The 13,457-nt window shown below is 41.3% G+C and overlaps 1 protein-coding gene across 3 annotated transcripts; it reads left to right on the plus strand.

Moving 5' to 3' along the window:
- Window positions 1–1,246: 1,246 nt before the first annotated feature.
- crlf1b (cytokine receptor like factor 1b) lies at window positions 1,247–13,151 on the plus strand. Of its 3 annotated transcripts, none has more exons than XM_021603844.3 (8): window positions 1,247–1,647; window positions 3,041–3,319; window positions 5,157–5,286; window positions 5,634–5,803; window positions 9,181–9,338; window positions 9,681–9,849; window positions 10,978–11,163; window positions 12,182–13,151. In XM_021603844.3, the coding sequence occupies exons 1-8, from the start codon at window positions 1,590–1,592 to the stop codon at window positions 12,208–12,210; spliced, it is 1,179 nt and encodes a 392-aa protein (XP_021459519.3). In that variant the 5' UTR covers window positions 1,247–1,589; the 3' UTR covers window positions 12,211–13,151. The 3 variants fall into 3 exon arrangements, with proteins under 3 accessions (XP_021459519.3, XP_021459517.3, XP_021459520.3); XM_021603842.3 differs by having other exon boundaries at window positions 1,265–1,647; window positions 10,978–11,159; XM_021603845.3 differs by having other exon boundaries at window positions 1,272–1,647; window positions 12,006–13,151.
- The last annotated feature ends 306 nt before the right edge of the window (window positions 13,152–13,457 follow it).

Genomic DNA, 13,457 nt, shown 5'->3' on the forward strand with positions numbered 1-13,457 from the left:
ACAGAGATCCTCAATGAACCTGCTCCAGTGCGCTCAGACTGGGGCGAAGGTTCACCTTCCAACAGGACAACGTCCCTAAGCACATAGCCAAGACAACACAGGAGTGGCTTTGGGACAAGTCTCTGAATGTCCTTGAGTGGCCCAGCCAGAGCTAGGACTTGAACCTAATCGAACATCTCCGGAGAGACCTGAAAATTGCTGTGCAGCGATTCTCCCCATCCACCCTGACAGAGCTTGAGAGGATCTGCAGAGAAGAATGGGAGAAACTCCCCAACTCCCCAATGGGAAAAAACTATTTAATTAATTTTAGAATAAGGCTGTAATGTAACAAAATGTGGAAAAAAGTCTATAGTTCTGAATACTATCTGAATTCCCTGTAGGCCTACATACTAAGCATTCATAAAATGTATGATTCAATATATATATATATATATATCATGGGGTAAAAGAGACATTATTTGCACTAAATTATATTCTATCAATTATTTAACCGGTATGTAAGATAATGCTTATATTTATGCATAAAGATGCCTTCCCTTATTCACAAGGCATCTGTAAATAGGAGATTGAATTATTGCAATAATATAATTATGTATACAAATAATATAATATAATTATGTATACAAATATGACTAATACAGAGACCACACCTGATGGCACAGTGCAGCTTATGAGACATGCCAACTATTGACCCAGAGTCTTTTATTCTGTAGCCTAAACAAGAATTATATTATAGGCCTATAATATATATGTAAAAACGTGTATTATTTTTAATTAATGCATAGCCTAGGTATTAACTATAGCCTACTGTAATAAACCCCTTACAATTAAATGCCACTCTTTACCCCTTTGTCATGTGAAAAGTGAAAAAACACATTTGCACCACATTTAACTTTGGTTTTATAAACATCAAAATAGCATATTTAGTCAATTATTCGAATGAGTGCTTTGGATAGGATGGATCCTGTACAGTGTAAGAATGTGCCATGTAATCTGTATGAATTTAGCTTTGCTTTTATATTATAGGGCCTTAAGAGAACTTTAATCACATTTCCCTATAAACCTCATGCTGTGTTATAGTGAATCAAATCACCTGCCTAGCCTAACAATGAAGTAAACCTAAACATAACATCGATGGGGGTGTACTAGAATAGAAAAAAATAGAACATATACTTTAAAATGGGCTCTTGACATGTTTTTTTCTTTTCTTTTGGGGGGGAATGGACATGACAAAATAAAGAGCAATAATGACTTGAGACTGTGTGGGAAGACAAGGGAGGGGCTTATAAAGTATCAACTTGAATGTTGTAGCTGTTGAGGCGTGCACCAATGCAAACCCTCACTAAACTAAAGGCAAACCTTAAGTTACTTTCATACAAGCACTGTTTATCAGCTTATCCGCACTTACATACGGAGCTCCGACGTTCGATGTAAAACGTAGTTCCTTCGTTAGAATCTGACTGTTGATTCAACGTTGTTGGAGAGGTGGGTTTCAACTCCTTCGTTTTCTCCCTTAGGAGTGTGGTAAGAGGGAAAGAAAGGACAAGAGAGCGAAAGGACACGAAAAAGGCAAAAAGGCTATCTGAAACATGATCTACATGTTGTGTCTCATGCTGTTTGTTCCACGTGTGTTCTCCTCATCGACACGTAAGTACAAAACTCTGAAGTGTGATATTGTGAGAAGCCGACTACCAAATTTACCATAAGCCCGTTCCGGGTAGACTGATTTGAAGGGGAGGGGCGCTACCCCATTTGTCAACAAAAAAGTTACATCTAATGTACATGGTACAAGTCTTAACAATGTGTTAGATACATTATATGTGCATTGTGTAAAGAAAGGCACGGAACACAAGACTCACTGAATCACAGGTGTCCAGACTGTCCACATGTGTACTTGCCAAGTTCTCAAATGTTTGACCTGTAATAAAAGTAAATGACATATATTTATACAGTAATGAATGAACAGATGATGAGTGATATTTGAAGATGTCATACTTCAAGATTTTTTGCTGTCCAAAATATAGGGCATTCTGGATTTGCCTATAAATGGTAAATAATTGGTAATAACTACTTAGGCTCTGTCTAATGCAACAAGTCTGCAAAAACGTATTGTAAGATGATTATGGCATTATACATCTTTGTGCATGACTAAATGTAAACTATTTTCCATTGATATTTCACATATTGAAATCAACAGGCTATTCTGTGACAATCTTCCACAGACAAAGTGAATGCTGAATCATTTTATATCTACTGTATTGCTTTTCATTATAATGCATTATTGGACTCATATAGCACTGAAATAACAGAGAAATGTGCCACAACGGTTTTCAAGTTCAACATTTCAAGTTAATTTGAAATTCCTAATTTGCAATGTTGCTGTGAAACATACAATTAATTTACCCCATTTGAGTAGCTATACATAAAGTGGAAATATCAGTGCACACACTGAATTCAGCACAAAATGTCTCACACCCAGTCCTCTTTAGCCCAGTCAGACTCATAGTGAGCAGCATATTGGCACATATGTTAGATAGGTTGTCCACCGCCCACCAAGAGCACACTTAATAAACCTTACATTAACCCTTGAATCTCCCCCAAAGGAACCGAGTGGTAAAATACATTTCAAACAGTATCGCTTCTCCAGGCATTTCTCATGAAGCATTAATCATAAGACAAGAGTCAGAAGAGTAAAGGATTAGTGAGGATGGAAAAGCATTGAAGAATTTGACCAACCTTGTCTGACCTCTCCAAGTGATCTCCCAACAGTTTCAGCCCAGGACCCATAAATCCACTTCATTACTCTCAGGCCATAAATATCGCCAGCTCTTCTCCGAATGTTCTCCGAGTGTTTGCACTCAAAAAAATAGCAAAGGTTGCTTATGATTCATTATCTATTCACTCTGAACAGACATGAGATCAAGAACAAACCTTTTCAAGCAAATCAAATCGAAGTTTATTGCCATACGTGTTAAGCCATCATCACCTCTAGGAGTGCAGCCCATATAAAGTAAAGTGTGTCTGTGTGTCTCCCCCCCAGAGGTGGCTGTAATCTTCCCCCAAGACCCAGCATTGTGGATGGGCTCCAGCCTAACGGCCACGTGCACAGTGAGCCCCGAGCGGGGGCTGCATGCCAACACTATGTACTGGACCCTTAACGGGAAGAGACTCCCAAGTAGCACCTACGGCCTGCTGAGCACCAACGGCCTCAGTGTCACCTTGCACCGCCTCAACGGCTCCCAGCAGCAGTCTGGGGACAACCTGGTGTGTCACAGCAGAGACGGACATGTCCTGGCTGGCTCCTGTCTGTACGTGGGCAGTAAGTGTCAGGTTGGCCCTGGAGGCCTCAACCACTTCTTCTGGGGACAAGTTGTCAGTACATTTAATCCACAACAAAATTATATTCCCCCTCCAGATTTAGTTCCTCCTTAAATTTGGGTGAAAATCACAAATCTCAACCAATTCTGTGATGTTCTGAAAAACTGTATTATGACGTTTCATGGTGCATTAAAAGGGGTGTGCTCAAAAGGACAGCGCTGTGGGGTAACAAGGAGATATTGGCAAATGCATTTGTTTGTTTGCATCAGTATTGTCTGAGTAAGCAGCTCAGGGCTCTGCATTTACAAAGAGATTATTGTTTTTTTTGTGCCTTTTTGATGATAAACTGTGTGTTTGCTATGATTTTAAAGAACCACTGAACACTCCGATTGGCACGTGTTTTTCTGTTGCTCATTATTGGCACGTGTTTTTCTGTTGCTCATTAGAAAAACAAGATTTCAGTGTCGGAGGAGTGTTTTCTTACTGATTCCGCGTACGGTTAATGATGTTTGTCCCCCATGAGACATTGTAGAAGCAGATTATTTCACTTCCTCAAAATCCCCAGAATTAATCTAAGATAACTAAAATAAGAAATCTGTAGTTCATTTAGACGTTTTTGCCAAATATGTTTTAGTTGCGCAATTTTACATCTAACTACGGTGTTTAGTGCAGTTTTTCTCAAGTAAAAGATGTACGACATGTTGTTTTATGTAAACAAAGTCGGCCTGCTGGGCAGGTCTGTCTCAATGTCTATGCTATTGGATAGAGAGCAATTACTGTATCTGTTCACCCCATGTTAGAGGGCAAATGTATATCGTCAAATCAAAACCCAACCATAATTTACCCATTGTGACGCACAGATGTTCCATACTCCGTTTTAGACAAGACAAAATAATCCTATTTACACTTTGCAGTCAATTTTGACACTAGAATAACTATTTCTGACTTATATCGATGTCACGTAGGTCGTTTTCAAAGGGATTCATTGCTTTTTAAAGGTAGTTGCTCTTTAAAGCCTGTTATATTACCCCACTCTAATCTGTAGTGTCTCCCAGCACAGTATGTAATGCTGTCTTTGAATCATACCCCAAAGCCTCAGTTTAGCTGCTCAATAGGTTGTAATCAGCGCCACTACTTTGCTTCTCTCTCTCCACATCTGTGTTTGATAGTCTATCATTGAGAGGAAATGAGACAGGCAGCTGAATCCTCTAGCCTGTCGTCTGAGGTTAAGTAATGTGCCAGTGCATGGGTGTCAAACTTACTCTCCACTGGCTGGGTCCGAGGCCACAAAAAAACAATATATATAGAATTCTTATTTTTATTTATTATAAATATTTTTGGGGGTTGGGGGAAACGAACTCAATACACTTTAAAATGACTAAAACCAGATCTAAACTGTTTAGAAATGTTAATGGACCTACATTCATACAGTGTCTTGACCGTGTCCAGCCCACTAATAATAGCCAAAATGAAAGCTAGACAGTCAGGGAGCTTCGAAATTGTTCAAAATGATGGAGAGAGGAAAATGTTTTGCTAATTTTGACTCTGAGGAACTATAACCAATTTTCAGTGCAGCCCTCCGGACCTCGTTGAACACCGAATGTGCCCCCCAGGGCAAAATGAATTTGACACACCTGTGCCAGTGTATGATTATGGGATTGAGTGACCATTTATACCCATTGTGATAGGAACTATTATAGTGATGTATTTGTTGTGGTTCAAAACCACTTTGTTTAATTCATGCTAGGGATTATGAGTGACAATGCATGCTTTGTATGATACACAACCACTGTGATTAGTTACTGAGAGAACCATGTATTCTCACTGTTAATATGCAGTGCCCCCGGAGAAGCCGGTCAACCTAACCTGCTGGTCCCGAAACACAAAGGACCTGAGCTGCAAGTGGACCCCCGGTGGTCGGGGTGAAACCTTCATCAAAACCAAATACACCCTCAAGTACAAATTGAGGTGAGAGCCACAGATGTCCAGCATCTCCCAGGTGATCACCCAACCCACCATAATTTCTGCTTAGAAACAATGATAGATGCATCACCTGGAACACAATTACTTTATTTGACTCACTAGAGGCCTATGTCATTCTGATGAGGCATTTCTAAGACTGCAATTGTGCCTTTTGTACTGCAGATAGATGTGTAATGGACTTTCATTTGATTCGTAATGCCCCTTGTACTGTTAACATTTCATGGTCCAGGGCACACTAAAAATGATACGCTTCGCTATTTGTTGGCAGTACATAATATTGACCATTTTAGTACAGATATGATTGTCTTCACGTTTCTGTGTGTTCTGTGCAGGTGGTACGGGCGAGAGAGAGAATGTGAGGACTACAGCACGGGGAAACGCTACACGTGTTACATCCCCCGGGACTTGGCCCTCTTTACTCCCTACGAGATCTGGGTGGAGGCGTCCAATCAGCTGGGGACTGCCACCTCTGATGTCATCACTCTGGATATTCTGGATGTGGGTAAGTGGAGTGAGCCTTTGGCCCAGTCTCCCTCCTGCTCCCCAGCCCGCCACACCCCGCCCTCACCAGAGTGCCAGAGTGGGCAGGGCATGAAAGTGTCCCGTCACCATAGTGACAAGAGGGTGTGATAAATGCTTCCGCTCCCCCGTGTTACATGAGTCCTTCATGAGCCAATCCTTTCCTTTTTCTCTCCTCTCCTCCTCGCCTCACTTCACTCTCTAACTCACCACCAGATCTCCTGCATATGGCTAACACACTTTCATGTGAGAAAGGAATTTTATGTGTTCTCAATCCATCCCTATAACAATATCATCGATTCTGGCTGTGATTATAAAAGATAAACTGACCTGTCGTAAAAGTTCACTAAAAACCAGACGTTTGGAAAAAAGTGATACACAAATGATGATGGATAGATAAGGTTGAGGACACAAAACTAAATATCACTTGTTAATTCCAACAACATTTAGCTTGGCCTTGGTACATTTTGGTGTTGTATTGTTGGAGTAAGCCAGCTTACAACACTAGTTTATGGTAAAAAAAGATTATCATTAGCCAAATGCTGCAGTATTGTCTAGCTTTAGGATTAAGGCGTGTCCCTGTGAGTAGAAAGAAAACTGTACGCAATTGATCTTTGTGTTGGTCTGCTACATCCCTACTGTACCTGACACATCTAGAGACCACAGGTAGGTTGGTCGGAAGGCAGAGGATCCCTATAACATGATGCATCACTAACCTCTTGTTTCTTCACCCTCTCCACAATGGAAATAATAAGCTGTGGAATTTTTCTGTGGAATCTTCCATGATTTTCTGCTCCCCCAGGGGTGAACTTGGTCAAACCAATAAAGTGCATCAGTAAACAAACAACAAGGCAAACCTGAAATGAAGGGAGCTATAGATTTATAGAAAATCACAAATGGGCTGCTGACATTTTTATATGATTCTCTCTCTTTCTCCCTCTCTCTTCTCTCTCATCCCCCCCCCCTTTCCCTCTATCAGCGGCATCAAAGTCATTTACTTCTTTGAGAGCCTTATTGCGTAGGGAAAACATGTTTTTTTAATGCTGGAGCGAGGGACAAAAGTACTGTGTGCATAAATCATCAGACTGGGGAGAGAAGGCAGAAACAGACACTGACCTCATTACCCTGCTTCCATAACTACACTCATTAAAAGGACTGGGAGAGAAAGCGAGAGAGAAGAATATAGGGGGAGGGGGAGAAAGAGAAGGCGAGAGAGAAGAAGAGAAAAAGAGCAGGAGAGAGAGAAGGAGAGCGAGGAGTAGAAGGAGAGAAAGAAAGAGAATAAGACAGTGAGATAGAAAGGAAGGGAGAGAGAAACAATCAAATGCAGTGGATAGACTGTGAAATAAAGTGAATTTAAGGAGAGAAGCAAAGTGTTCTGTCAGAGTACATGAGGGAGACAGCGTTGGTGCTGGACAACAGTACAGCCCAGCCCTGACATTAAACATTCATCACCATGTTTTATTCAAGCTTGGTGGCTGTGGTGTCTAGATATACAGTGCCTTGCGAAAGTATTCGGCCCCCTTGAACTTTGCGACCTTTTGCCACATTTCAGGCTTCAAACATAAAGATATAAAACTGTATTTTTTTGTGAAGAATCAGCAACAAGTGGGACACAATCATGAAGTGGAATGACATTTATTGGATATTTCAAACTTTTTTAACAAATCAAAAACTGAAAAATTGGGCGTGCAAAATTATTCAGCCCCCTTAAGTTAATACGTTGTAGCGCCACCTTTTGCTGCGATTACAGCTGTAAGTCGCTTGGGGTATGTCTCTATCAGTTTTGCACATCGAGAGACTGACATTTTTTCCCATTCCTCCTTGCAAAACAGCTCGAGCTCAGTGAGGTTGGATGGAGAGCATTTGTGAACAGCAGTTTTCAGTTCTTTCCACAGATTCTCGATTGGATTCAGGTCTGGACTTTGACTTGGCCATTCTAACACCTGGAGATGTTTATTTTTGAACCATTCCATTGTAGATTTTGCTTTATGTTTTGGATCATTGTCTTGTTGGAAGACAAATCTCCGTCCCAGTCTCAGGCCTTTTGCAGACTCCATCAGGTTTTCTTCCAGAATGGTCCTGTATTTGGCTCCATCCATCTTCCCATCAATTTTAACCATCTTCCCTGTCCCTGCTGAAGAAAAGCAGGCCCAAACCATGATGCTGCCACCACCATGTTTTACAGGGTGGATGGTGTGTTCAGGGTGATGAGCTGTGTTGCTTTTAAGCCAAACATAACGTTTTGCATTGTTGCCAAAAAGTTCAATTTTGGTTTCATCTGACCAGAGCACCTTCTTCCACATGTTTGGTGTGTCTCCCAGGTGGCTTGTGGCAAACTTTAAACTACACTTTTTATGGATATCTTTAAGAAATGGCTTTCTTCTTGCCACTCTTCCATAAAGGCCAGATTTGTGCAATATATGACTGATTGTTGTCCTATGGACAGAGTCTCCCACCTCAGCTGTAGATCTCTGCAGTTCATCCAGAGTGATCATGGGCCTCTTGGCTGCATCTCTGATCAGTCTTCTCCTTGTATCGCTTGCACAGTGCTCCTTGGGATGTTTAAAGCTTGGGAAATCTTTTTGTATCCAAATCCGGCTTTAAACGTCTTCACAACAGTATCTCAGACCTGCCTGGTGTGTTCCTTGTTCTTCATGATGCTCTCTGCGCTTTTAACGGACCTCTGAGACTATCACAGTGCAGGTGCATTTATACGGAGACTTGATTATACACAGGTGGATTGTATTTATCATCATTAGTCATTTAGGTCAACATTGGATCATTCAGAGATCCTCACTGAACTTCTGGAGAGAGTTTGCTGCACTGAAAGTAAAGGGGCTGAATAATTTTGCACGCCCAATTTTTCAGTTTTTGATTTGTTAAAAAAGTTTGAAATATCCAATAAATGTCGTTCCAATTCATGATTGTGTCCCACTTGTTGTTGATTCTTCACAAAAAAATACAGTTTTATATCTTTATGTTTGAAGCCTGAAATGTGGCAAAAGGTCGCAAAGTTCAAGGGGGCCGAATACTTTCGCAAGGCACTGTAGCTGTAGTGTCTTTACAGTGTGGTACAATATTTATCAGGAGGTTTCTCAGAGGGGAGAGTGCTTTCAGGTACACTTTGTTGGGGTCATCCAAAGGATGCTGATCAGTCCACTACTTGTTCTGTCAGAAATACAGAACATAATCTTCTGAAAAACCTTAAACAACGAAGATTGTATACAGTATTTTAGTGCTTATGAAGCAGTGCTGAGAGTGTGATATACTCTTTGTACTGAGTTTTGTGTTCCGTAGTCTTGGCATATAACGACACAGCTTTGTGACTAACCTGTGTCTGCGTCCCTGTTGTTTCAGTGACTACAGACCCTCCAGACAACGTCCATGTGAGTCGTGTGGGGGAGCTTGAGGACCAGCTAACAGTGCGTTGGGGCAGCCCTCCGGCACTTAAAGACTTCCTCTTCCAGGCCAAATACCAGATACGTTACCGACTGGAAGACAGCACTGAATGGAAGGTAGAGTAGTACTTTATTTCAACATTCAGATACATTTCTCTCTCTCTCTCTCGCTTTCTCTCTCTGTCTCTATGATTCAGAAACCCGATGGCATCTTTTATCTGTGTAAATATTTGAGATGCATGAGTGGTAGGTACTCTCGAGGGACTATAGAGCTATATTAGAGCTATATTTTGGCTGTTAAGCCAAGCTTGTGCATGCTTGTTTGTGAGTTCTGTTTCCACTGAAATATACAAGTGCTATGTGTGAAAATCTGATTTATACTACCGAACATGTGAGCGTGGTGGTTAATAGCTTCACTGTGAGCGTGTTTTTATATGTTTCCTTTGATATTGCGCTCAGTTGGTGGATGATGTAGGTAACCAGACATCGTGCCGGCTAGCAGGGCTAAGGGAAGGGACAGTATACTTTGTCCAGGTGAGGTGTAACCCAGTGGGGATCTACGGCTCCAGGAAGGCTGGGATCTGGAGTGACTGGAGCCACCCTACAGCTGCCTCCACGCCCCACAGTGGTGAGTAAAGATTTATATAGCTCTTGAAGGGGAAGGATATTATAAGGGCTTAAATAGCTTCATTAGCATTTAGTTAGATCAGACATAGAGTATATTCTTGCGGGGGCAATTATGACATTCGTGAGCACTTGTTACATGCGTTCTCAATGCTATTAAGGGGATATTAATAAAAATGATCTTCAATAGTGCACATTGGAGATATTATTGTGGGAGATATGTCGTAATCTTTAATACTTCCCAAAGTTTATTATTAGATCAAACAGTGTTATTATAGCTCATAAGCCATGGGACATAAAAACTACCCACTAATAATCAACCTTTCATTGCCAAATAAACCAAAGAAACAATAACCTCATCCCAGATTAGGCTTCAACATCCTGGGAAAATGAGATCCAAACCGTATGTGACCCCAGAAAGCCAAACATCAAATGACACGATAGAGATCTTTCATCCAAGGATTAAAGAACTCAAGCTGAAATTGCAAAGAGCTGAGGGGGACATCTGATAGATAGACTTCTTTTTCACTTTCGTTAGCCTTGAAAAATTGATCAAGTTGAAATGCAGTCTGTCAGTTGCACACAGGGAATTAACACAGAGTGGAAACAGATTTGGGGAATACAACAGCAGATAATGGGTTACATAGGTTATGTGGTATTTACTTCCAATGGGAGGAAGTTGTTATCAGGCTCTGTTGTTTGCCATGGAGTATTGGTTGTGGCAGGCTTTATAATAATGTTGCCCTCTACACTGGATGTGCACCAGATCCATTTTGTGAATCCCTTCTATTGTAGTCATATCAAATCTATTGTAATCAAATGGACTATTCTCAATACGCAGCAGAATGACCTTTCACGATAGCCAGAGCCCAGAGGTCATGCTGAGGTCCTATCCCTGTGTGAGCCACTGACAAATCTGGTCCCAGCTGGTTTAGTTGTAGGAAGAGACAGTGGGTTCAATTCCATTAAACCTGAATTGAGGTGTTTACGCGATAGCTCTTTTTCCCCATGGTCAAACAAAAACACATAATGGTCCAACTACTGCAGGTAGTGCGTGGACAGCATGCAGGAGCTATCCTCTCTATCTAACCTTGTCCTTGACCACACTGCTGCCTTCCTTCTCCCTGGGCAGAGCCGCTGCAGAGTGGGTCATGTGACCCCAAGTCGGGCGAGCAGAACTCCACCCTGCGACGGGAGCTCAAGCAGTTCTTTGGCTGGGTCCGCAAACACGCATGCGGCTGCAGCGGCATGTCAATCAAACTCTACGACCAGTGGCGGGTGTGGCTGCAGAAATCTCATAAAACACGCAACCATGTAGGTAAGAATAATATCCCCTTTATTTCTGTTCCAGCTCAGCATAGGCTTCACGGTTATGCACCATGATTATGTACTACTAGGCTACTGTAGCTCCTTATCACAACAACACCCTCTGTTGTTAATGTGTTGAACTCTGCATACACCCCTATTCTCTGACCCCCTTTGTCCTGAATTGTACTTTTGTGTTTTGCGATGTGGTCAGCGTTTTGGAAGCACACAGAACCATTTCCCTAGAACTGGTTAGACTTTCTGAAGTCTCAGTCTGATGTTTTATGTTCAGGTATGTGTGCGGTTTCCACTTTATTGGCCCAGAGTACAGCATAAAGTTGATATCCGCTCAGTTCTCCAAGTCATGAAATCTAATTTTATTACATATTTTAATGGCATAGACTTATGATCTTCAGTCGATTGCCACAACAAAGGGAAATGAGCATGTAAATATAATTAACAACCACTATAATGTGTTCCTTTTGTGTTTTGTCTCTCTGTGACGTGAGGAGCTTGTTTCACAACATAACTGAGCCCAAATGGCAGCCAGGAGGACTGAGCTCACCGCTAAGCCACATCCTCTGTTCGCCCCCTGAACCCAATCGCTGGTTGTTATGCTACTGAGGACAAGGGAACTGCCCGAGTCTTTAATCTCACCTGATTTGTGTGGTGTCCCTGAATAATGTCTGTGTTTAACTGCTCTGACAGGCGTATATTGATTAACCTCAGAGAAAAAAAGGAGCAGTTTAACTGGCTATTACCAATACGCAATTGGTGTCAGTATGATAATGATATGAATTTCCATCCTTTGTCTATTTAATTATCCCAATATTAAGCATATGTTTTCTCTTTCAGATTCTACAATGCGATAAATCCTAACACATGCTAAACATCATTGAAGTATTTTAACAACATTCACAACAGCAACTGAGAAACTGTCTTAGAAGGCCACTTTGAGGCCTGTGGGTAAAAGCCATCCAACACTCTGGATATTCCAGCATTTGGTCACACACAGCAACTTTTTTTTGTAGGAATCCATATGGAACAGAAAAAGAACTGATGCGAGACGCCAGCGTTACACTACTGTCTGCAGCCCAGGATTCAAATAGAGTGGAATCGCTCTTTGCTCAGATACCAATACCTATCTCGAAGAAATGCTCGATCCCCTCCTCTCCACACACACTCTCTCTTACACACACATCTCCGGGGAGTGGCAAAGAGGAGAGCCTTTCTCTGATCACTGAGTGGGAGCATGGAAACGTTTCTTAATGTAGCATTAGTACATGTTTGACTCAGATGGCCATAAATCATCTTACTGACTACCATCAGATCAGACACGTAGTGGCCAGCTTCACAGACTTTTACCAGAGAGACACGGGCATTACGCAATCCTCCTGGAATGTCATATACAGTACAAAGAACTTCACTAATTCAGCTCCTGTTCAGAAAACTCAATCACAGAACATTTGTCAGAATTCTAGAAGATGAATGTACTTTCATAATGTATTTCCATTCTAACCACTTTAATAGCCACACAGTTGTCTAAGCTATGTGTCAATGCAATTTAATTGTATGGGCCTTTTACTGGCAAAAACATGGTTGGTATGCTAGCAAATGCTAACACACCATTTTGTAGATTGGCTTTGTTGCAGTAATAGCAATTGAGCTTGATATATTTTTGGATTGAAGTCAGGTTTGTGGGTCACCATGACCAAAGCCCATTCTGCAGTTTGTTGTTAATATGGAAGTGTTCTCTTGTCCTGAGGGTTTGCACCACTCTGGATTCCTCGTATTGAAATGAAGTGGCATAAAGTTTAACTGTATATACTGTGTCTGTGTGACTGTGCGGATTAAGACATTTTTATATTTTTTTATCTGCATATTTAAGAGATCCTAAGTAATATGTCTCTCATTAAGTTATGTTCAATTATCAATAATAATTATGAATATGTCATAGTTTGACCGTTTTTGTCTATAAAACAATAAAAGAATGACACTTGCCTTGGAATGTTTTTTATTAAGAAAGCAATTGTCAGATTATTGAAGTATATTTAAGGCTAAGGCAATATTTGTATCCTTAAAAATATTTACAGGACAGGAGAAAAAAAAAATTTTTTTGCTAAGGCCACACAGGCATACACACACAGAGACACGGTATGGAATGACTCTGGGATGCAAGAAACTGCAGCAGTCAGGTGGCGTGAGGGAGGGATCAATAACTTAGGCAAATTAATACAAAGAGGAAAGTTGTAGCAGAGCAGTCCATCAATCCCTGTCTGGGCAGCAGCCTCCAGGGAGTCCCCATCA

This window comes from Oncorhynchus mykiss, chromosome 5 (assembly GCF_057628025.1).
Source record: "Oncorhynchus mykiss isolate SJ-2025 chromosome 5, ASM5762802v1, whole genome shotgun sequence".
Taxonomy (NCBI): domain Eukaryota; kingdom Metazoa; phylum Chordata; class Actinopteri; order Salmoniformes; family Salmonidae; genus Oncorhynchus; species Oncorhynchus mykiss.

Excerpts from the sequence above, each read along its gene's own strand:
- crlf1b (XM_021603842.3), top strand. The coding sequence starts at position 1,590 with ATGATCTACATGTTGTGTCTCATGCTGTTTGTTCCACGTGTGTTCTCC. Across the intron at positions 1,648-3,040 it reads TGTGTTCTCCTCATCGACAC|AGGTGGCTGTAATCTTCCCC; the intron begins GTAAGTACAAAA and ends TCTCCCCCCCAG. Across the intron at positions 9,339-9,680 it reads AAGACAGCACTGAATGGAAG|TTGGTGGATGATGTAGGTAA; the intron begins GTAGAGTAGTAC and ends TATTGCGCTCAG.